General features: G+C 42.2%; 7 protein-coding genes across 8 annotated transcripts; 5 read left to right on the plus strand and 2 right to left on the minus strand.

Annotated features, from left to right (window-relative positions):
- Positions 1-10,584: 10,584 nt before the first annotated feature.
- RB195_024271 (uncharacterized protein) lies at positions 10,585-11,915 on the plus strand (the record flags this gene model as incomplete). Of its 2 annotated transcripts, XM_064211982.1 has the most annotated exons (3): positions 10,585-10,923; positions 10,979-11,489; positions 11,569-11,915. In XM_064211982.1, 3 exons carry the CDS (start codon positions 10,585-10,587, stop codon positions 11,913-11,915), a joined length of 1,197 nt encoding a protein of 398 aa, XP_064067862.1. The 2 variants fall into 2 exon arrangements, with proteins under 2 accessions (XP_064067862.1, XP_064067863.1); XM_064211981.1 differs by lacking the exons at positions 10,979-11,489; positions 11,569-11,915 and having other exon boundaries at positions 10,585-10,953.
- RB195_024272 (uncharacterized protein) lies at positions 11,598-11,915 on the plus strand (the record flags this gene model as incomplete). The annotated part of the gene is made up of 1 exon (XM_064211983.1): positions 11,598-11,915. The coding sequence occupies one exon, from the start codon at positions 11,598-11,600 to the stop codon at positions 11,913-11,915; it is 318 nt and encodes a 105-aa protein (XP_064067864.1).
- Positions 11,916-12,005: 90 nt separating this feature from the next.
- Positions 12,006-12,413, plus strand: RB195_024273 (uncharacterized protein; the record flags this gene model as incomplete). Its single annotated transcript, XM_064211984.1, has 1 exon — positions 12,006-12,413. One exon carries the CDS (start codon positions 12,006-12,008, stop codon positions 12,411-12,413), a length of 408 nt encoding a protein of 135 aa, XP_064067865.1.
- Positions 12,414-12,828: 415 nt separating this feature from the next.
- RB195_024274 (uncharacterized protein) lies at positions 12,829-13,163 on the plus strand (the record flags this gene model as incomplete). Its single annotated transcript, XM_064211985.1, has 2 exons — positions 12,829-12,936; positions 13,068-13,163. 2 exons carry the CDS (start codon positions 12,829-12,831, stop codon positions 13,161-13,163), a joined length of 204 nt encoding a protein of 67 aa, XP_064067866.1.
- Positions 13,164-16,065: 2,902 nt separating this feature from the next.
- Positions 16,066-16,554, minus strand: RB195_024275 (uncharacterized protein; the record flags this gene model as incomplete). The annotated part of the gene is made up of 1 exon (XM_064211986.1): positions 16,066-16,554. One exon carries the CDS (start codon positions 16,552-16,554, stop codon positions 16,066-16,068), a length of 489 nt encoding a protein of 162 aa, XP_064067867.1.
- Positions 16,555-16,997: 443 nt separating this feature from the next.
- RB195_024276 (uncharacterized protein) lies at positions 16,998-17,291 on the minus strand (the record flags this gene model as incomplete). Its single annotated transcript, XM_064211987.1, has 1 exon — positions 16,998-17,291. The coding sequence occupies one exon, from the start codon at positions 17,289-17,291 to the stop codon at positions 16,998-17,000; it is 294 nt and encodes a 97-aa protein (XP_064067868.1).
- Positions 17,292-21,224: 3,933 nt separating this feature from the next.
- Positions 21,225-24,107, plus strand: RB195_024277 (uncharacterized protein; the record flags this gene model as incomplete). The annotated part of the gene is made up of 1 exon (XM_064211988.1): positions 21,225-24,107. One exon carries the CDS (start codon positions 21,225-21,227, stop codon positions 24,105-24,107), a length of 2,883 nt encoding a protein of 960 aa, XP_064067869.1.
- Between the last annotated feature and the right edge of the window lie 726 nt (positions 24,108-24,833).

The following is a 24,833-nucleotide window of genomic DNA, read 5'->3' on the forward strand; positions in this document are numbered from 1 at the left end:
TTGAAACCTCTGCATATTCTGTCTATGTTTTGTGATAGTGTGTCTGCGAGGTTTTTAGATGGAACCATTTATCTGCCTGACGTTTCGGCTTTTTCGCCGTCTTTAGAGGCCTAAGTAGAGGATGACTGGAGCAATGCTACGATTATCCCGTCAAGTGCCAAACTACCGTGGGTCAGTGTTTCGATAATCGTTCAGGATAGTGAAAACAGGAACCCATCTACATTGCAAATAGCCTTACGTGTTGTTCCACCGGATGTGGCGTGGCTGGTAGCACGCACTTGTCACTCAGTGTACCGGTGAATGAGTATTGCTGCGTGTAGATCACCAGTGACGATATAGGTGATTTGATCTACACACAGAATATCAGGCGGTTATAGATCACAGAGCAGTACAAGTGGCAAGAACTCATTCGTTATCGACAAGCATTCATTCCTAGTATTCATTGAAGGGTTTTTTCTAAGAATCCAAAACGCCACCAACGTCTTCCTTGCCGATATTTCTGTTTCGTGAGCCAGTATAACGCATTTCACATCATAATCGTTTCCGTTGTAAGCGTCATCTCTGTGCCTTCCTTGTGGTGTTATCAAACTTTTTCGTCTTTTTCCTGCCATGTGTTCATTAATCCTCACTCCAGCATTCCTATCGGTCTCCCCAATGTAAGTTGCATTGCACATCAAGCACTAGCATATTTACCCCCATTTGTGCGCAGTCACCTGTTTTTCCGTAAGGACAAATAACTAATCTTTGACAGATGCAGTATCATACGTACATTCATTCATACGTACATACATACATACTGGTCCCACCACATCCTTCTGCCTCTTGGCAGTGGCGCATCTGTCTGACGCCAAAGAATCACTCCACCCACCCATTCTGCTACTATCCGGCGTGGGCGCACAATCTCGTGCACACTCGTTTCACCTTATCTTTCTCTATTCTGACGCTCGCGCACCACTTCTCCATTGCGAAACTCTCCTCGCTACCCTCTGACGCCAACATGCTCACTTGATATCGTGGGACCCGTCCTACCTTGATCTCACCACTTCTTGGCATTCATGAATCATGCTTCGTTCATAAAACACAATTTCTTAGCTTTTTGAGTTCTGCAAGAAAATGGCACTGCACTACTAGGAAACGTCAGAAGAAAATATTCAAAAAGAGAATTTTTGTGGTTTGCGATTACTTTAAAGAAGAAGTTCCAGTCTACATGGAGCAAGTTTACCACTAACTCTACAAAGCAGTGAAAATATTTATCCTATAGGTTACACAAATGCATCAAAAGTTTTTGTCTAGTGCATTCACAAATCAAAAACTAATTGATTCTATTTTTCTTGCCTAACTAAGAAAAAAACTAAGAAATTGTGATTTATTTTTCCCTTCTAGCCAATATCTTTTGTTACGGATTTTTCCCCAATTTTAACTGATGCTACACATTTAAGTATGAGAATTATTTCCCTAAACTTCGTTGGTGAGAAAAAATGTTATAATGCTCTAGAGTTTAACTTAAACACGGCAGAAAAAAGGATTCAATATAAATATTTGCTATGCGTAGAACTAGATTGAATCTTTGCTTCCTTTCTTTTTTGAATGTTTTAATCTTTTTCAGTATTTCCAGAAGGAGTTCTTTTCTATCGCTCGTAATTTTTTCCATGTGAACTATGTTAGCTACTTGATCAGTGTGTGTCTACTTCTTTTTTGTTATTAATGGCAAACTTTCCAATGCTTCCATTTTTTTCATGCTGTTGTGAAAAAAAAAATCGCAGTTCAAAAGTATAACAAACTTTCGTCTCTATTTCCTTCTTTGTGGTGTTAGAGGTGAGATCCTGAACATGTCTCCGCTCCAAAAAGTAGGGTTGGGTAGGACGGGTCCTACGACGTCAGCGGGGTGATGTCAAAAGACAGTGAGGCAGGTTTCATGATGCTGAAGTATAGCGGCAAAAACCAGGAGGATACAGTGGCACTAACTCCGCAACGTCAGACAGTGCGCGCCCGCTGGAAAATACCAAGATTGACGGGACAGGTTCTCCAGTTTAAGATAGATGCGCCTGTGACTCCATCGTTCAGTTTTCTGGCGCTCAAATTGGTGCAGCCGCGCCGGAAAACAGTAGGGTTGATTGGCACGCGTCCGGCAGCCCCATAGCGAATATTGGCTACCAGAAGGTAGCGGAAGTATTCTATGTCGTCATGTAGGTGCGCCAGTAAAGGAAGGTAGGGAGGGTCCCACGACGTCATAGTGCGTATCATAGTGCGTCACATCATAGTGCGCCAACAGCAGGGAACAGTGCAATGAAGTGAGACGGATTCCCTATGTAACAAATCACCGAAAAGTAGTCCTCCATATGTGAGCTTCTCTATACGTTACACTAAACATGCTTGCCAGATGATTTCATCGGAAATTGTATACAGTCATACAGACGACCGTTTTAACATAATAATAGCTAGTCACGTTATCTGACATAGAATCCCTATCTTTACATGATATATCCCTATATCTTGTCTTATCTTTCTATACTTATGGCGATGACTCTTACGTTATTTAGCACTTTCACAGCATTCTATTTTAAATGTCGAGGACGAAGACGAGAAAAACTTAGATGTGCTGGCGGTACAGAAGGTAGGGATACTGTGCTCTTAAATAACGGGTTTAATCTGTCGTGTGTGTATATGTACGTGTGCGGGGCGAAATTTTGGAGAACAGAGAATTTGAAACAAGAAAGAGATAGAAAATTTTTCCCCACAAATATTTGTTATACGCCTAATCCTCGTAATAGATTGAACCCTTGCCTTCGTTCTTTTTTGAATGTTTTTATCTTTTTCGGTCTTTTCACATACAGTTCTTTTCTATCGTTGGTGATCTATTCTATGAGGATCATGTTTGCTGTTTCGGTCCGTATGTGTTTTTGTCCCTTTTTGGTTAAGAATCACAAATTTTCCAGTAATTCCACTTCTCGTGTTGTTCTGGAAAGGAAACTTCATAGATTAAAGGTACAACAAACTTTCGTTTCTACTTCTTTTTACGATATGAATGAGACCCTGAACATGTTTTTGCCCCAAAATAGTGAGGTTGAGGTAGGACGGGTCCCATGATGTGAAATGAGCGTGTTGGCTTTAGAAGGTAGTGGGGCGAGTTTCACGATGTTGAAGTGATGCTACAGAAGGCAGGAAAATATGGTAAAACGGTTTTCCCAGAAATCTTTTTTAAAACTCTTGCTAACAAAACCGTTAAACTAGAGCAATACAAATTTTACGTTATCATGCTATATAATAACTTAATTGTATACTTAGATGTTCTGGCAACAAAGAAGGGAGGAATATCAAGCTCTAAAATAACGGCCTTACCCTGTCACGTGTGTATATGTATGTGTGCGGAGCGAAGTATGAGAGAACGGAGAGACGGATCGCACGCTGTTGAATTGGTGCACCGTTGCAAGAAAGCAATGAAAGGGGCTGAGACAGCTCCGACGGCGTAAAATTTGTGCTTCTGACGCCAGAATACGCTGGGAGCTGCACAGTTGGTGCGACGGCGCAAAAATTGGAATTAGTGCAATTACTGGGGCAGCAATACGGAGCAATATTTCCAAGCGGATTTGTCAAAATGTGAATGAAACTTTGTTAACAGCTTCGTAGCCGCGTTAACTGCATGTGTTGCGTTCCATGCCTATGTATTCGTCCGCATGTCTATTTTTTGTATGTTTGTCTCAGATTGGCAACAATTCCTCCAGAAATTGGAAACAGGCATGCAAACAGATGTTTAAATGGTAGCTAACAGATCACGTGATCTTACGTAAAATCTTAACTTTACCACTATGATGATACGATCATGTAATTTCATGTTAGCACATCATTCTATGTCAATTACTGGAGATTAGGATAAGAGTATCTGATACTTCAAATAATGGTTTCAAATTTTAGCGATACCGAATGAATGTATGTGTAAATTCAAGTCAGTATATTCTCAAAGTGATGCACTACCCCCATTAATAAGAAAACTGTTGAATCTCTCATCAGTGCCAGAATCTTCTCACAAACAGGGTTGAGAAAGCATTGCTAGAAAAACAACAATTCAGTTCAGTAGCAAAAATTCCCAGAAAGTGCTACTACTTTTAACTTCTATTGATTAAAGAAGGCGAACGAGGTGAGAACAACAAGGAGTCTGATGTCCGGCGTTTGCCAGACGTCTAAACTGGTTTAGAACAATTAGGATAATTTATGGACTAGTGTTCGAGGACAATTCATCAGCGAGGGTAGGAAATGGAAGGAGTCAAAAGTTATGTTCCTGATGTATTTTAAAAAAGAAATAAAGCGTAATATAGCGCCGCAAGAAGCTGCTCCCGTACCAGCGAGGAAGCTAGCTAGCGATTGAGATCGTGGCGGGACTCCCACTAACTCATATCTGCGGGCCAAAGATAGCAAGCAAGGGTCTCGCCTCCTTTGCAACCTTCTTCCTTATTGGACCACTTCGTAACCACCCGCATATACAGCCGCAGCAGGCATCCTGTCGTCTTAATCCAACCGTAGGCTACTATTTTAGGAAGAGCGAAAAAGAAAGCTTAAATGACTTTTGATAGAAGCATAGTCGTGTGCAAATCACAAGCAGTGAATGAACGACACCAGCAACAGAAAACACTGACATACTTCGTAAATGTGCGTCATTCGATCCAACTGAGTAATCGATAAAATGATGACTTCTATACGTCAACGGTTAATAAAACGCGTCCAAAGTTTATTAAAGCACCAGAAACTTTATTATTTATTATCCTTTATTTTTCTTTATTATCCTGTTTTGTCCAACATATATTGTTTGAGATTCTGAGAAGTATCTGAAAGACTGAATAACACTAGGATAGGGAAATTGAACCCTAATATTCTTGAAGCTTTCAACTAATTCGAGTATTAATTACAGAAATCTAAATTATACGACCGTTCACATCAATGTTGTTTAATTAATCGCATAAAACTGTAAATGCTGCCAGCTAATGCAACTGAGTTTGTTCGATGAAACGCTGCTTTCGCTATCTACGAGTATAAACAGCTAAACGGGAAAGTGCATCAAACAATTTCTTCCCTGTTTATATTTGCTCACATAAAGGAACTGCGGTGTATAAGAGGTTGCTGGAGACCTCAAATTCCAGTTAAATCTGAAATCAAACACAAGTCTAAGGATATCAGAAAGACGGAGATGAAATCTGTGGGATTATTTTGCAACAGTATCGTACTTGTAGGTAAGCTAATGTTGCCAATTGTAAAGTTTAATGTGTAAAATATTGTCGAAATACACTCTTTTGAAGTACAAAACAACATGGTCCAAAACATTCCATGACGTTAGGGAAGCATAGTCGGAAATCATATCAATTTTTGGTCCTGCGCATAGTGGTAACTATCGCATCACAGTGGCGAATTTGCTAAGCTTTATGGGATGTGCAGATAGAAAATTGAAGAACAGCACCTTTCTTCGATTTTAAGGTTTTTATCACTTCTGCTTATCCCCTGCGCTTTCAAGTGGAATTTTGGGGATAGCGCACCAGATTAGCTTCCATCAAGAACAGCAACAGCTGAAATTGCTGCTAGGCGCATAATCTACGTAGGAAGCCCAAAAATCTACCAGCACATTTCTCACGAACTAGAACAAAAATTTTAAAAACTTCTCCTGAGAAACAAGCGGTCATTAGTAGTTTTGTGAAAAAGAAAATCAGATTTTGTGAAATAACAAATTCAAAACGAAAAAAAATGAATCTCTGTGCGTAAAGGTTGTGCAAAAGGCCGTAAAAAGCTGAGTAAATAAAGCTAACAGAAGCTAGTTTTGGGAACTAGACCCCAGAAAAATCACCCTCAAAGTTTCAAAAATTAGTAGAGCACTGAAAATACGGTTGTGCCATTGAAGAATAGAATCTACTGCAGCATTGCTGCGGATGCACACCAACGCCAACCTTGAACGAGCGGACCAACTTTTGTCATCACTCCGAACAGTTTCCATTTTCGAATCTTTCAGAGCCAATGTAATGGTTAAGATGTATATTAATCCAAAAATTTTGAAGATGAAAGCATCGCACGCGTGTTCTGTTAAAAAAAGGTACAAAGAGTTATGTTCTGTGGCTTCTGATTAACTGCAATTCTTTAGCATCAACTATGCAGCTGAATTTTTATTTTTTCGTCTTTCTCTTCTGTTATCGAAATGCTCATAAATTAACTTCAAGAGATTCTGCATGCTCAACCACTGAAAATTCTAACTTGAAATTCTTCTTCGAGACAGACAGTTGATCAGTGATGAGAGAGTTATCAAGCAAGATGGCGAAAAAATTGATGTTACAGTATATATAAATTCAAAACCCAGCGGGTGCTCAATAAAGTTCTCTATTTTCCAGAGTTACTTTTTAGTAATTCTTCTCCTGTTCGAGCGAAATGCCACACCTTCGCTGCATTGTTTAACTATTCTTCAAGAACAACAAATTTCAAAGTGGCGCCCATCGGCCAACTACTTATTTGCAATGAGTAGTAGTGTATCAAGATTTATTTATTTTTACTTCCGAATGACTTGAATGCGTAAATCTATGCTCGACGTCATTTATGGCTGCTTAGTGCTATGTATTTGTTCAGAAAATTACTTTTTTATTGCATTTTTTTAAGCTTTGCTCAATAATTTCATCAGGCGACGTCTTTGTAGAAACATTTCTGGCTTAGCTAAGCTTAACGAAAAATACTTAAACAATTTACTGTGGACAATATTCCAAATTGATTTAAATCTTTCTCCGACACAATGGACAACAAAACTTGAAAGGTCTTACTACATTCATAGAAAGTTCAAAAAAAAAAAGAGGTGCAACACAACTGCTTTGTTAGTTTCCTCGAATACACAAGACGTGACAACAGGATTTACACAGGATTCGGCACTGTGATAGAGGATAAAATACATCACAGCACTTGTGTTTGTATATACACACATGCAGCAACTTGTACTGGAAGAGTAATGTAGCTCTATTACTATTACTTGGTAAATTATATCCTCTAGTTCGTATTTACCCGACATATTGATGTTTTCAAGTCCAACGTGCGACCTGCTCAAGAATTGTACTTCCAGCAATATTGAAGACGCATCCATCTAATGCAACTGAGCGTGAGTGTCAACACATTGATTTTCGTCTCATTTTTCCTAAGCCAATCCAGCATAGAACGCGTTTGCGTTGCCCTTTTAGAAATCTCAGGTTTTTGCAGAACAATGAGATCAATTTCTTCTGATTTTTTTTGTACTGATTGATACTCGTTTACATGATAGCCTATAAAGTTTTGCTCATTACATTTTAGGATTGAAATTAGAAACTTGGCTTAGGTACAAACTTTGCAAATGAACAGAGTTCAATGATAATCAGAAAGAGCAAGAGATTGTGCGTGTTACTGGGAAGGAACTGAAGTACTGGAGCCTTCTTAAGCGCTAGGGCATCGATTTGCTTCCCAGTATTATGGGTATACTCCGTATTCATGCAACTTTCCAAGCAAAGCAGACTACGACAATCCTAATCTTGTAATCTCATGATACTCGACTACCTTTTTTTGCGCCAACTGTTGCTATATTTTGCTACACTATCTACTGCAACTTCGTACGAAAAAGAGTCTAAACTAAACGTAAAGGAATTCCTTGTGGAGAACAGTGGCAGCTGCAGTTTCCTACTTTTGGATTACCCAGAAGTGTAGTTTTTGACTACCCCGGGGTAAACTGACCACTAAAATAGTAGCAAATAAACACTCAACATTTTCGTAAAACGCAGCACCAGTAACACATTAATACTGTGAGGAACATCCTTGATAGAAATTAAGATGGTGAGAAGGGGTTGTGTGAGTTCCATGAAAGAAAAGGAGAGATCTTTGTCTTAATAAGGGTGTCAGAACATGTAGTGTCCGTGCTCGACTGACCTTCAATTTTGGCATGTGAATTCGTAGTTGATTTAAATCGATTTGCTTGAGCTGTAGCCAAGACTGGAATTGTAACTCTTTTATTAACCAGATAAAACGACTTTCGGCGTTATCGTCTTCGTCAGAGTCGTGAAAATCAGAGCCATTAGTGTTTCTTCCTATCAAACGCCTCATCACCCTACAAAGAGCATTCAAACGATAGACAAACTCAAACTGCTAATCTAGCAAATGGTAAACACTAGCTGATGTGTTGCTCCTTGAGTTTGCCGAAAAAAGAAAAAGCCGCTCACAATATATATATATATATATATACATGTATATATATACTTATTGACTAGCGCGTCATTACATGCTATATAATAATGCTATAAGTTCGTGTGTGTGTGTTTTTGTTTGTTTGTTCGTTTGTTTGTTTGTTTCTTTGTCTGTGTGTCACGAAAATACTCCATAATGATGCAAAACTCTTCGCCGGTGAGGTGCCGAACCATCAGTATGCACCTGATGGGCGGTGGCGATGGCACTCTACCTTTTTACCATTGTGCAAAGCTATACAACCATGTATGTTGGCTTTGATAAGGCAGGTTGGTTTCTCTCATATGTTAGTGAGCGTAAATAAACTTTTATGTGTACTGTACATGAGTGCTTATTTCTAAATTTGCAAAACAGTGAAAGTGATTAATTCATCGATTATAGAGACAGGTTGAAAGTTTTCTTTTAAAATTTATTAACTAAACTATCGTTAACTAAACATTTTTGAGTTACTGACTAAGTCCGCACAACCGCAGTTTTTTTTTTTAAAGAAAAGTGAATGAGTGTACGGAAGTGATCGAGTAATCAGTAAGCTGCCTACTTAGACGTTATATGACACTTCCAGAACAGCACCTGGTTCGGCAATGCTATAACACACAAGAGAAACAAAGAAATGTGGAAAAAGCGCAATAGATTGAAATATTTATTCCTGCATTTCCATCATATGACTCTGGTTTCAAAGAAATGGATTCCAAAGGAAATGAGTTTCCAAAGAAATATAACAATGTTAGAGAACTCCATTTAAACATGGCAAGAAAAGAAGAAACTAATGCGAAAGTTTTTTAAATGGTTGATCTTAGCATTACTTGAACAGAAATGTCTAGAACTCATCGCATTCATAATGTCAACTATGGATAAATGAGGAATGACATACTTAGTTGTGGGCAACGCTCACTATTCTTCCATTAGAACGCTTTTATCTTTTTTTACGCACTGCAAAGAGTTCGTTTTTTGTTTGCTAATTTTCCCTATCATTTATGTCTACTACTCCGTTCGATGTGCATTCTTTCGGTTCAATATCACAAAGCTACGACTCCATTCATTTTTTTTACCATTTTAAAACTGCTCAGATTATTGCACGTGTAGATACCTTCGCATTCTTCTTTTGGTCTGTTAAATTGAGTTTCTGAGCATTATCACATAATAATGTAATCAACATGTTATATAATAACGCCCTTAGTCCGTGTATGTGTTGTGTGTTGTGTGTGTGTGTGTGTTGTGTGTGTTGTATGTGTGTGTTGTATGTTGTGTGTGTGTGTGTGTCTGTGTATGTGTGTGTGTCTCAGAAATTCCAAAAAGAGAGGGAGACAGACACCATGGCGTCGGTTTGATGCGCTGGAGCCCCAAAGCGGTAAAATTGGGTGAGACGGGTCCTACAGCGTCGAATTCGTGCCCCGCAGCCAGAAAGCTGTAAAATGTTGTGGAACGGGTCCCACGGGGTCGGAATGGTGCGCCGCCGTCAGGAAGCTATGAAGCGGGGAGAAACGGGTCCCGTTGCGTGCGCGGGAGCCCCAATGCGGTAGAATGGGTTTCTATGGTTCCTTCGCATATTTATTTCCCAGCATGTCTCCTTGATGCTGCTAACATCTTTTCTTCGAGAAAAGGAAACACACCTGCGAACGGCTGCTTAAACAAAATACATAGCCAACAGTTTACCCGATCTGACTTAAAACGTTATTTTTGTCACTACGATAGTGATATTCACGTCATTTCATGTTAGCACATCATTCTTTGCTAATAGTTGAGAACGGAAACTCAAATTTTGAATACATAATGTTTCCAAGTTGTGGTTATGTGAGAGAAACATAGATGTAAAATCAAGTTTGATTGTTCGTCAAATTTAGAACTGACGCATTTAGGGAAAAACCATAAAATCTTTCATCTATGCTTAAATTTTCGGAAAAAAAACTGAAGAAAGCGTCAATAGAAAAAGCAGTTCTAATTTTACAAAAAAATATCGTTACTGTTATTTCTTACTGATCGTGAAGGCAAGGAAAGCGAACAAAAAAAAATAGCCTGAAGTCCAGCCTCAGCCGGATGTTCAGGCTTATATATATATATATATATATATATATATATGTGTATATATATATATGTATATATGTATATATATATGTATATATGTATATATATATATATATATATATATATATATATATATATATATATATATGAGGTCGCGTATACGAGTCTGATTGCTACCTACATGTGGTGGCCCTGCTTTAACTAAACTCCATCAGGTGTTCGAGTGTACGCATTGGGGACGTACGAGCTATATAACCTGCACTGTTATATGGCGAAAGCTTCCCATACATTGCAAAAAGGTCGCCCAGCACACCGCCAAAGCCCATAACCTGAAAGGTCAACTGCATGAAAGGAGCATGGAATCTATGGCAACAAACATTCGTCAAGCTGAACTGCCGAACACTATCGAGTGAACTTCAACGAGCCGCTCTATCCAGACTTCTGCGATATCTCTGTGTGCCTTTTGCTGCACTGCAGGAAACATGCATGAAAGATCGGCCCATCATCAGCATCCAAAATTACACCATATACTGTGGCGATGCTGATGAGAACAAAGAAGGTGGCTGCTCGATAGCTGTGAGGAAAGATTTCAAGAACCTGGTGGAGGGATTTGGCTCAACGTCGTCCAGATGCGCCTTTCTACGGGATCGCAGAGGACGTAAGCTCTGGATCGTAACTGCTCAGGTACCTACGGAAACCGCTGAGGAGCAGTAAGGTAAAATTGTATTATCTAACGGAGAGCACGTCGGTCAACGGTGACTGTTTGGTCGACTTGTGCGAACAGAGGGATCTCATCATCGCTTCTACGTTTAAGAGGAATCATCGACGCCATCAGCTCACATGGCAGCGATCAACCCTTTCAACGCCCGAAGAGCAGCGCAAGCGGAAAATGAGGACTCTTAAGCTTCAGCTCGACTATGTTCTGGCGAAGAACATTCCTCAGTCAGACATCCGAAAATCTAGAGCTGTTCGGGACGTCGCGTTCGACTCTGACCACCGTCCAGTTCTCCTCAGCTTCAAGATACGGTTCCACAAGAGAAACCGAGGAGTTCCTCTTCAACCGAATGAATGCAGAACAAAATTCCGCCAACGTGTGTCTATTCATGTTGGAGAACGGACCACGAAGAAGCTTAGCGATGCGGATTCCTTCACAAAGTGCATCCAGGACGCTGCAAGGAAAACGCTCCCGATTCTATTGCCACGGAAGAAGTTTGCCTTTGCATCATCAAACAAAATCTACGTACAATTCTGTATGTGTCGCGCGCAGTGCTGGTGACTTCAACCAGGAAAAGCGTCTTAGAAGGAAGCTGCGTCGTCAACTGTAACAAGACCGCGATAACGAGTGGACGTCAAGAGCGATGGAGTTTGAGAAGGCGTGGGAGGACAGGAACCCGCGGAAAGCCTATGCTCTACTAAAACAGTATAGCGGCAAAATGAAAAGATGTTCTCCTATCCTCAACACTGCCAATGGAGTAGCTGTCGGTGAAGCACCCCTTCCAATTTGGAGAGAACACTTCAAGCTTTTGTTGAACCGGCTAGCACCGCCAGCTCCTGAACTTGAACACGTTCATATACCGACGTATGCGGTTAACGAGGAGCCCGGGATTGGCGCAGAAATGCTAAAATATCTTCCTCCGTATCATCCGTTCAATATGGATAGACGAAAGGATACCTGATTCGTGGAGGCACGCTATCATAATTCCACTCCACAGGAAGTTATCCATCACGGAACCAGGGATTATCGAGGAATCTCTTTGCTGCGTGTTATGTACAAGGTATTGGAGCGCATTATCCTGGACCGGCTCATTAAAAATCGCGAAGAAACAACGCGCGACGAGCATCCTGGCTTTCGTCCTGGCCGATCTACGATTGACCAGGTGTTCATCGTCTGGAGTGTGATCGAAATCTGGCAGCGGTATTCGGAGCCAATGCAACTAGCGTTTCTGGACTTTGAAGTCGCGTTCGACTCTCCTCACCGAGGCCGACTTCTCAACGCGCTTCGCGCCGATGGAGTACCAGGAAAGTTCGTTCGCTTGCTTGATGACACGAATCAACGAACAACTGCTGCAGTTCGAACACCAGCCGAATGTACAACACCGTTTGAAGTGGCAGCTGGAGTAAGACAAGGGGCAGTGGATGGACCCTTTCTGTCCAATTTCGCCATCGACGAATAATGCGAAGAACATGTCTCCCCTATATCATTCTAGCACCATCAGGACGCTCCTTGACTGATCTCGAGTATGCTGACGATGTTGTTATATTCGCTGAATGCAGTACGAAACTTCAAAATGTTGTCGACCTTGTATCGAAGCTGGCTACAGCCTATGGACTACGCCTACGCCCTAATAAATGCAAGCAGATGTGGATCTCTTAGAAACCTCGAACGGGAATCAGGGTGGACCGACAACCAGTCGATGAGTTTTGTTACCTGGGCTGTATGCTGAAGAACAACGGCAGCTACGAGAAAGGTATTCAGCAAAGATGCGCTAAGGCCACTTCTGGATTAATTCCTTAACGAAAAGCCTGTGGTCGACGGCCATTACCAACGAAGTCAAGTTGCGAGTCTACCTATCCGCAATTCGCCCCATCATGATGCGCGGATCGGAGACTTGGGCAGCACCATCAACGGTTATGGAGAGGCTTGGCTGCACGGAACGAAAGCCGCTTAGACGGCTACTTGGCTACTTTTGGCCTAGGGTACGCCACAAGATCTTTACGCAGAAATTGATGGGTATACCGGCGTATGACACGTGGAAGACACCAACATCTTGCACCACCATCGGAAGTGGCTAAAGTAAATCGTCTTGCTTCTTTGGTCATATATTAAGGAGACTAGCAGATCGCCTTGTTCAACGAGTTCTGAGGAGTTTGTCGGGTTCGAGCTGGAAGAAGCCATCTGGCCGAAAACGGAAGCTCTGGACTGAGGTGGTGAACGAGGACTTGAGGACACTCGGCGTGGATATAGATAATATATGTTATATATATATATATATATATATATATATATATATATATATATATATATATATGACTTGACTTAATCGGCGGGCTGACATCATGGCCTGACGCGGTTACCCGCATCTTCGCCAAGGTGTGCCGTCCTTGAACACAGCTCTGCCCAACCTTCTCGATCTTCTGCGAGAATCAACCCATTCGTCGCTATTCCATATTCTGCGAAACCTTACGTCTCGCCTGGTGGTGAAAGATGTTGGTGTCTTCCACGTGTCATCCGTCGGTATACCACATCAATTTCTGCGTAAAGATTCTCACTGTGGCATACCCTAGGCCAAAAGTAGCCAAGTAGCCGCCTGAGCAGGTTTCGTTCCGTGCAATCAAGTCTCTTCATCACCGCAGATGGTGCTGCCCAAGTCTCCGATCTGCACATCATGATGGGGCGATATATATATATATATATATATATATATATATATATATATATATATATATATATATATATATATGAAGTTTCTCAATTCCCTTCCTAAATGCCTCCATAACACATCAAGAGAATATTCAAACTCAATTTTATCTATATCGTTTTGATGTCTCAACATTTTAGAAGTATACGAGGTAGTTTTTCTCATTTTTTCAAAAATCAGCAGGAAATGATGTGCTAACCTGAAATGACGTGAACATCATCATCGCGTTGCTAAGTCTCCTCTTCATATCACGTAACTTGTTAGGTACTATTTAAGCAGCCGTTTGAATGCACGTTTCTAATTTCTAAAGAAGGGATGCTACCAATATGGTGAGGCAAACGCACACGGCAATGTACGTGTGGTGGAGTACTTAGAAGTGAAATTCAACGTATGTTTTCACAGTTTTCACGCCGATGAAATGGTTAAGGACGTCTTAATTTCGTTTTGAGAAATCCACTCGCTGTTATTATGCATATTGCTGCACTGCGCCGTACCATTCCGACGTTGTGAGACCCATCTCACCCTATTTCGTCGCTTTTCAGTGCCGAAGCGCCATTTCGACGTCATGAACTCACGTCAGATATCTGGAATTTCTTAACATACATGTGACAGAATAAACACGGTATTATATTACATTATAATCCTGCCTTCTAGGAAGCCTCATCATTGCTTCTGACTCACGAGCCGTTCTTCTCTGTAGTTATTCTATTGTTTTCAAATGTAGTAATCAATGCGTAACACAGCCGTAGCGTGTTTTTAAGTAGTAGTTTGTGATAAAAATTGAAAAGATGCAGAATTTTTTGGAATCGACACCATTCAACAGATCTCCTCCTGAACAAACATATTCACTTGATATTTGAAGAAACTTCCAATGACTCGCAAAAAAAAAACGCTTTCTGTAAAAATACATGGAACGTTTTGTATCTCTCCAGGTTCAAAACTGACCGCAGCTGAGACATATTATAGAAAAATCAGAACAAATCGTAGTACAAAGATTGTTTTCTATTGTATGGTGCCGACAGATGGCAAACTTAATTTGTTAGCGATTTACGAACTGCCAAAAATCAGAGTAAGAAATACCGAAGTTGTAACTTTAGCTGCAAAAAACAGAAACGCCTGGGGAGTTGGAAAATTTAGAGATATGGTCATCCTACAACAAGTAATTTTCTTGCAGATTTTGTAAGAAAGTAATTTTTAAGCTGGTAATGTCAGTCGTTCCTGGAGCTGAAACATGTCACTTTAGTCAAACTAACAAATTTTTCATAGTCGTGGAATTATAGTTGTGAGAGATATCTAACTGTTCGCAATATTATGTAGATTACGAATATGTAACCATCATTTCACTATTCGAAGAAATTGTTCACGTCAAAAATCATACATCCTTGGGGGGTAATTATCTCGGACTCAGCCTTGCTAATGTGTAATGAAGGTGATTTTTTCGAAAACTGTTTCCCTGATAAGTCTTTAAAGCTATAATTACATTCGTTCGGTAGAGTTCACGCTAACGAATCTATTGATGTACAGATCTTATAATAAGGATAAAACTGAGGCTAGTTATAAAAAAAGACGGAAAAGACGCGAGTCCGCGTCTTTTCCTTCTTCTACTGTAGAAGCACTCCTACCATATCGGGCAATAATGGTGGACCCTGATAAAGGACATCGTTGAGGCACTGTGAATCCTTGTAGTGCGTTGAAGCGTCGAAGACGATTCTCATTTTCGTTGTCTCTTTCAGTGCCGTGATGACCGCCTGGTGCGGCAAGGAGTGAACTATCGACCCCTCAATGGGGTCATCAGGAGATACCTTTTTGATAATTCCCTTTTCGAGCTGCTCTTAAAAAATGTTGTCATATTGCTTCAGAGTCGCTTGATTGTGCGCGTATACTTCAAGAACTTTCTCCAGACGTTTTATTGTTAGTAACTTATTATCTGGCAGAGTAGGATGTATCTCCTTCCAGGGTAATCTAACATAGTATCCACCTTCTCTTTTTTGAATAGTGTTCTTGAAATTTTTGAGAACGCGATCGCTGATTATTTGAAGATCGTTGTGCCGCAATCCTGTGCCTTCTTCAGTTCCTGATGATTCCAAAGACCAGTAACGATCCCACATTTCCTTTTAGGAGCTGGACTCTTGGATTGTGAGAACCGACGTCATTCTGCTAACTTTCCTGTTTTGCTGTCCGTTGGTGATGTATCAGAATTTCGTTGGTATCAGCGTAAGTCCCGCAAGATGAATAAGCAGACTTATTGGCATCATGAAATTCCACAAATAATCGCAACCTAGTAATATTTGCGGTTGCAAAACTTTTTGCTTCATCGGTGGTGATAACGCAATTTCTTGTTTTTTTTTTAATAAAATCAAGATCTGTTTGATCCAGACCCGCTTGTTCAATAGTGCCAGTTATGAGGTTATTGCTGTGTACGCGCACATTGTGTTTTATCCCTTCTAGGTCGCACAAGTGTAGTGTTGTCACATTCCTTCGGTGTGAGAATTGCTGATCTAAAGATATTTATTAATCTTCTGCCCACTACGGGGAGTCCGAGTTCTTGGGTAAGATACTCGTCAATAAAGGAGAGTTCTGAGCCCGTATCGAGTAATACAGTGACTTGTCTCATCCACTCTTTGATATATAATACTCGTGCTGAACCAGCTAGTAGGATGACTCTCTTGGATCCTCTGTTGATATTGTGTGATCTATTATTCGTGTGTAGTACCACGGTGTCCTTACATGGTAGATCACCCTGTTCAAAGGTCTCTGATGTGGTGACCTCATCAGATGGAACTTCTGATTCTTTTGCTTCCGTCGCAATGACGTGCTGTACTGAGAAACTCTGTGGTCGTTTCGCAGACCTTTCTGTGGTTTTGACCGGTGGCTTCCCTGATGTGAGCCTTCTCATTTTCTGTTCTTTATCTAGCAAAAAAACCGTTGAACTTTGAACCGCACTTCTTCGCTCTTCCAAGAAGTTGGGCCTTTAGTGCATAATACTGTGTGGTGTCTACCTTCACAGCTGCGGCAGTTGTCGCAGGAACCGATGAGGCTCTATGAGCTGGTGAACCGCACTTAAGGCACCTATTCGATTCTACGAGAAAATTTTCGAAATTCTGAAGTTCTGTAAGATTTTGGTCATGCCATGCACGTTAGCTTGAAAAACGGCCCAGAAATTGTCCCATTCCCACCTCTTCCCAGTGAAAATTTGGATTGGTATTTGTGGGAGTACACTCACCAAAAGAGGCGTCATTATTGACGCAGTAGTGCGTCTTCGCTCAGCTCCGCTCTCTATGCTATTATTAGCGCTGACGTGCGCTATATGTTGAAGTTTCGATTTGTGCGCATGGAGTTTCATAATGGCGTCCTGTGCAGTTTCCATATACTTGTAGAACTGCTCATCATCCTCTTCGGAATGTTCTTCGAGGTCACCATAAGCTTTAGCGAGCTTAGCAATGATAACTCCAGAAGGTTTACGTGATCGTCACTAGTCTTGAGTGTTAGGTGAACGTGATATATGCGTTCCTGCTTCGCTGACTCATCGTCGGGCGGAGTGCTAACTAATGTGGCATTATCGCGCAACCAGTCCAGAATAGTTTGACAACGCTCAGCTGAGAGTCCTTTAAATACTGGGACTGTAGACGTCATAGTGCACGAAAATTAATGCAAGTGCTGACGATAGTACCCAATCGATGAAATCACAGAAATCAACCTTTGCGCACAGTCACAAATATGCATGCAGTATAAGCGTCGTACCTGTACTGTGTGGCGACTCTGTGTTTTTCGTGGATCCAATGCACCAGTAATTTGATTTTGGTCGATGCCGTAAAATAAAAGTACTCGCTTGTACTCATTCAAACTTGTGTAATTAAACCTTTATAGTACAAAATAATAACATACGAAATTAACATAGTAGCGAATAACATACGAAATTAACATAATGGCGACAACAACTGAATGCTACATTCCCAATCCTATCTTATAGTGCTAGATTGTACGGATAAAATGAGAAAACGCGAGAAAAAGAGCATAGTGAGAGAGGGACAGTGATGAGTAGCAAGAGCAATGATAGACTGTCTTGTGGAATTACGCGCAGCTTATATACCGGATCCTGATAGCAAAGGAATTCACAGATGCTTCGCAGAATTGTGCAAAACATACAGGAATTCCACAGATGTCATGCAGAGTTGTGCAAAGTATACAGCCTTAAGTCGGAATACATTCCACAGAAGCACGTTGAACGCTAAAAACACTGAACAGAGTTCAGTATACATGACGTCTGAGAGTTTCAGTTGAATACGCAAAAAAAGAATTAAATGTGAAAGCTTGTTATGGTTTAATCAAATTTATTTCTGTTTCTTTTATTTATTTAATTGTAAGTTTAATTAATTAGATTAGATCCTTGCCTTCTTTCTTCTTTTAATGTTTTCATCTTTATTAACATTTGCACGATAAGTTGCTTTGCTTCGTTGATGATTTTTTCTATGTGGATTATGTTTTTTACTTTGTTCCATGTGTTCTTTTTCTTGTAAAGAATTGCAGAGTTTCCAATGCTTTGGTTTCTTCATGGTATCATGAAAAAGAACTACGTAGACCAAAGATAAAACAAACTTCCGCTTTCACTATTTAACGATTTTAAGGTGAAATCCTGAACATAATCACACGACATAGTGAGATCGGGGTAGGATGGGTCTCACGTCACATGAGCGGGTTGGCATCAGTAGGCAAAGAAGCGAGCTTTTCGATGTTGAAGTGGTGCGCCGATGCAAGAGCGTAGAAAGATAGGGTGGCATGAGTCTCACAACGACAGAGTGCCATCGTGTGCCTACGCTGGAAAATACTACGATGGGTGGGACGGATCTGTCAGCGTCAGATAGATGAACCAGTGCCAGAATGTGATGTGCTGATACTGGTTCCACTCCATCTTTCTGGGGCTAAGATTGATGCTCCTGCTACAGAAAGCAGTAGAATTCGGTGGCACGTGTCTAACATCCAAAATTAGGCATGTTGGCACTAAAGGGCAGCGAAAAGTATCCCTCGGAGTCATTTAGTTGCGTCGGCTCCAGAAAATAGAAAGGGTAAGACGGGTCCTATTATGTCATAGTGCACCAACGCCAGAAAACAGTAAAATAAAGTGAGACGAGTTGCATGTTTGGGCAACCACCAAAATGTACTTCTCCGTATGTCCACTCCTCTATACGTTAAGCTCATCTTGTTTGCCGGATCATTTCTTCGGAATCGCTCGCATGATAACGGTTGGGGACGAAGACCAAAAAAGCTTAGAAGTTATAGCGGTCTAGAATGAAGGAATGTCGTGTTTTAAAATAAAAGGTTTTGTCTGTCGCGTGTATATATGCATGTTTGTGGAGCGAAATATCAGAGAACGGAGAGACGGGTACCACGACGTTGAATTGGCGCACCGCTGCAAGAAAGCAATGAAAGGAGGTGAGACAGGTCCGATGGCATGAAATTTGTGCACTGACGCCAGTAAACGCTATGAGCTACATATTTGGTGTGACGACTCAAAATTTGGAATAAGCGCAACTATTAGTGCACTAGCATCCGGCAATAATTCCAAGCAGATTTGTCAGGAAGTGAATGGAATGTTACGAACAGTTTTATAGCCGTTATAACTGCATGTGTTGCGTGTCGTCCCTTTCTAATCCTTCGCATGTTTCAAGCATGTTTGCCTCAGATTCATAACATCCTTCAGAAGTTGGAAGCAAGCGTGAAACAGAGCATGCATGCAAAGTGGCTAAGTAGCTAACAGATCACGTGACCTGACTTAGAAACGTTTCATCGTTTAATTTTTTCGCCATGATGATGACCTTCACGTAATTTCATTCACTATGATGATGACCTTTACATATTATCACGTTTGCACATCATTCCATGTCAATTGCTGTTCTGCAGCAAAAATTTACAGAAAGTGTCATTACTTCCAATTTTTATTGATTAGAGAAGGCAAGCGAAGTGAGCACCAAAAGAAGTTGAAGTCTGGCGTTAGCCGGACGTGCAGACTTGTAGGTGCTTGCAAATGGATTGCAAAATTCAAAAACGATGGGTTCGAACCCAGCGATTATTGGCGAGACAGATTAGTTAAAAGATGGAGGGAGTTCGAAAATGGAAAACTCTCCATTGATTAGTTGGTTGTCGTAAGAAGTAGCCGTTGGTGAGTGGAGATTTGGTAAGAACTATGAATGAATGGCCGATGATTCGACTTCGTTCTAAATACACGTTCTGCACACGAGTCCATAAAGCTATAAAGCTCAAGCGATTCCGAATTGAAATGGAAGGCATTGCCGCATCGCAGGGTAGCAGGGAGATTGTATAATGCCAAACAGGTTATCGCTTCTTTATAGCAGCAATAATATTCATTAAAAACTTTCAATGGTAAACTCCACGAAATCCACGAAACAATCTTTTCCATATTCATATACAATCCATAAACAGAAAAATACAGGAAAGGGAACTTGAATAAACCACTCCCTCGACTTTCTCTCCTTGTTGTCGTTTAGTCTTTACCATAAAAATGATTCTAACATCTATTCTTGCAGTCGTGGAAATGTCGTGTGATGGGGAACACATATTGTCCATGTGGTCGAAATGGCCTGACACCTATTATGAATCATTCCGAGCATTAAAAAAACTTGAAAATTACAACAATCGCGTTCTTAGGAACTGCATTTGATTATTTATTTTCTTCTTGAACAATTTCCATGAAGAACGAATTATACTGGATTGAGAAACTCATTCTTATTCTTTTCCACACGACCACTTCGACATTTCTCGATGTGTTCTATGTACATCAGGCACCTGAACAGGTCAATAACGGTTGTTTGCACTTACCAGAATGCAGTCAAAAAGTCAAAAAGCATGCCTGTAATGTAGGACCGGACCGCTCGCTTTGAACCCGTTGCAAGGTAGGAGCGACAACAGAATGTTCAACCGATGTGGGTTCAATTACTAAATGTTACTACGTTTAGCAAGTCTTCTTTCAAAAATTGGAGATAAATTTCATAGTGATTTTGCGATGATAATGAGACAACAATTTTTGCTAACAGCTACAGGTAGCATTGTTGATCGCATTTATCGCAAGTTTCGGATGTTGTAATTCCATTTGGAATATAGTGAGGAACAGAGGCGCAAACATCGTTCTTATCACAAGCCTCAAGTCTGCTTTCAGTTCTCCAACGACATCCTTAAAGTATGATATTTCCTACGTGTTTTAGGCGAATTTCGTCCCAGCTTTCAAAATCCCCTTTTATTTTTCTTTGGTAGAGAGGAAAGGAAGCGGTGGCCCTGGCCGTCGGGCAGCTATGGTGGCGAGACTTCGTCTCGGCAGATTCAACCATGCCACAAAGGTGTCCGGCTAGTAGCCCGGTCCTTGGGCCAAGGCTACAGGCTAGCTAAGTGAGGAGGTAGTACGACGATTCCGGTGCCAGGCTGCTAGCTTGCTAGTGCGACAAACCGACCAAGGACAACATCCCCGTCGCGTCATACTGCTAATGTCTACTATGTGTTCTTCAGAAGCTAGGGCGTACCCCAGAAGCGACGCGCATTGTCCTCGCCCGGGCAAATATGCGAGGGCTACTGGCTAGAGGACGAAGCCGGCCAAAGAAGTTAGTCCGCCATCGCCAGCAACATCCAGTGCGCTTGGCAACACTTAACGTTGGGACGCTTACTGGAAGAAGTCGTGAACTGGCAGACAGTCTCAGAAAACGCCGTGTTGACATATGTTGTGTACAGGAGACTCGCTGGAAAGGCTCCAAAGCAAGGGAATTAGGCGATGGCTACAAGCTGATCTACCACGGCACATCAAATCGCAATGGCGTTGGTATCATATTGAACGAGTCGTTTAGAAATAGCGTCGCAGCGGTGGATCGACTATCGGATCGCTTGATGGCTGTAAAAGTAGATACAGGAGAAGTGGAATTGCGAGTCGTCTCTGCTTATGCGCCACAGGCGGACTGGAGTGAAGAAGAGAAGGCAAGCTTTTGGGAGGATCTGGAGCAGTACGTCCAATCCCTGGAAAGCGAAGAAGTACTTTTAGTCGGAGGAGACTTCAACGGACATGTCGGTTCCCGGAAAGACGGATTCGAGAGTTGTCATGGTGGATACGGCTATGGAGCTCGTAAAGACGGGTTGCGAATGCTGGAGTATGCTGTTGCAAGTGACTTGATCATTGCTAAAACGCAGTATCGGAAAAGAAAATCGCATTTGATCACGTACACCAGCGGCGGTCGTGAAACACAAATAGATTTCTGGATGTTACGCCGACGAGATCGCCGACTTCTGCAGGATTCAAAAGTCATCCCTACAGATCATGTCGCTGCCCAACACCATCTGCTCGTTATGGACTTGAAAATCTCCCGTCCAAGGAAGAGACATCCAAGGACTGAAACACAGCGCATCAAATGGTGGAATCTGAAGGATCGAAAGGAGGTATTTTTCGCGTCCGTGGCTCCATCTACACTTCCCCACCCTACTCGTAGTGTGGAGGAAATGTGGTTGTCTACTTCCAGCGTTATACGCTTGACCGCGGAAAACACTCTGGGAAAGACAACTCTAGGTAAGCCAAAGGTACAAAAGGCTACGTGGTTTTGGAACGAGGAAGTTCAGGCGGCAATTCGTGAGAAGAAGTCCAAGTATAAGCTCTGGTGGAGGACGCGTCAGCCTGAAGATCGGGGTGCTTACCTAGCGGCGAAAAGGGAGGCTAAGAAGGCAGTCTCCAAGGCGAAGTCAGACCGCTACAAGGCTGTGTACGACATGCTTGATACCAGAGGAGGGCGAGCGGGAGGCGCGCGTCATCGCTCAACGTTGGATATGGAGCACACAAAGATCGTTAAGGGAGCTGATGGAGTCGTTCTGCGCCGCTCTAGTCAGATCCTGGAGAGGTGGCGAGACTACTACAATCACTTGTGTAACGAAGAGTTCTGTCGTCCTCCCATCCCAACTGTTCCCAGCGTCGAGGGTCCTGTTCTACCAATTACTGCCGTCGAAGTCAGTGCTGCCCTCGCAAAAATGAAGTCGAACAAGGCAACCGGTCCTGATGACATACCTGTTGATATCTGGAAACTGCTAGGAGATCGAGGGTCCATGTGGCTCGCAACTCTATTTAACAAGATCGTTGCAGAAGGACGGACTCCAGACGTTTGGCAAACTTCCGTGACCGTGCCTGTCTGGAAAGGAAAAGGAGACATTGCTGACTGCACCTCGTACAGGCCTATACGACTGCTCTGCCATACGATGAAGATTTTTGAGCGTGTCCTGGAAGCTCGTCTGAGCAAAATTGTTAGCGTTTCACTCAACCAGTGCGGTTTTGTGAAGGACTGCAGCACTATAGATGCTATCCATGCTGTCCGAATCCTCCTGGAGAAACATCGAGAGAAGAACCGCAGTGTGCATCTTGCTTTTCTCGATCTCGAGAAAGCTTTCGACCGTGTCCCACATGAGCTGTTATGGTTGTCCATGAGGTCGCATAGAGTACCAGAAGAATATGTGAGGTGGACGAAGCTGCTTTATGCGAAGCCTACCAGCGTTGTACGATGTGCTGTTGGAACAAGCAGGCCATTCCCTGTACGAGTAGGGGTTCATCAGGGTTCATCCCTCTCACCTCTGCTGTTCATACTGTGCATGGACACGATAACGAAGGAAATCCAGAAGCAGCATCCGTGGACTCTACTCTTTGCCGACGATGTCATGCTCGCGTCGGAGTCTCGAGATGATCTTCAGAAACAAGTGCAGTCTTGGAAGGATCAGCTGCAGCAATATGGATTGCGCCTCAACACATCAAAAACTGAGTACATGGAGTGCGGACCAAGGATAGAGGATGGTTCAATTCGTGTTGATGGCACCGAATTAAACAAGGTGAACTGCTTCAAGTACCTTGGATCCAAAGTGACTTCCACAGGCGACATTGATCAAGAAGGTCGAGCACGTGTTAATGCTGCATGGATGAAATGGAAAATGGCAACAGGGGTACTGTGCGACAAGAAAGTCCCTGTTCGAGTGAAGTCGAAGATCTACAGGACGGTTGTGCGTCCTGTTGCCCTTTACAGATGCGAGTGCTGGCCGACAACGAAAGCCTTGGAAAGAGTGCTGCACGCTATGGAGATGCGGATGTTGAGGTGGACGATAGGTGTGACGTTAAAAGAGAAAGTATCCAACGACACTGTGCGCTCCATCTTCGGTGTCGTCCCGATAACTGAGAAGATGAAGGAGGCGCGACTGAGATGGTTTGGTCACGTATTGCGGCGGGAGGAAGATTCTGTTGCCAAAACCGCTCTGAAGCTCGACGTTTCAGGAGTGAGGCCGCGCGGGAGGCCAAAGATTCGCTGGTTAGACCGTGTGAAGCTGGATATGATAGATGCACGTTTGTGTACGGCTGATGCAATGGATAGAACCAAATGGAAGACAAGAAGCAGAAAAGCGGACCCTGCAACAACGCGGGACAAACGCTAGGAAGAAGAAGAGAAGAGAGGAAAGGAAGTTTCCAAAAAACAGGTGCGTCACGCGTTGGATTTTGGGCTCAGTAAACGATTAGGGTGACGAAAGTTTCCACCCTTCGGTGGTCAAATGAAAAGGAAGATCCCCCAAACACTCTCTCGCATCGCGCGGCTAAAACCATAAATCATATTAAGAGAAAAAAACATATGCAGACGTTTCAGATGCAAGTGAGCGTTCATCGTCGGAATGTAATTAGGTGGTTCCTAATACTTACCAATCTGTCAAGACTTATCGCAGCGTTGAGTCGTCGTCGAATTATCATGGCAACTGCAATCTAGTGGTCGCACTTGCTCGACGTCAGATCGATCTGTGCGCGATGCAGGAGTATGATCCGGTAGCAAGTAGAAGAAGCACTCAACCGCGCTCTTATTTCTGGAAGTGGATAACTAGATCAGCTGGGACCCTGAAAACTTAGCATTAGTCCTAAAGGATCTATGACATGTAAACTACAGTTACTGTGAGAAAGAGGGAGATAGAGCTCCCAGAAATAAGGTCGCGGTTGAATGCCCCACCCCCCTCCCCCTTCCAAGTGCATTTCCCCACAAGACAGATCAGCGACCTCCTCATTACAGTCATCGAAGTCAGTCTACTTCACGGAGAAATATATAATAGAAACCAATCTCATGAAAGTGAAGCACTATAAGCCATGAGTGGTTGGTTGAGGTGTGAGATGTATTGTGG

Source organism: Necator americanus, chromosome X (assembly GCF_031761385.1).
Source record: "Necator americanus strain Aroian chromosome X, whole genome shotgun sequence".
NCBI classification, from domain to species: Eukaryota; Metazoa; Nematoda; class Chromadorea; order Rhabditida; family Ancylostomatidae; genus Necator; species Necator americanus.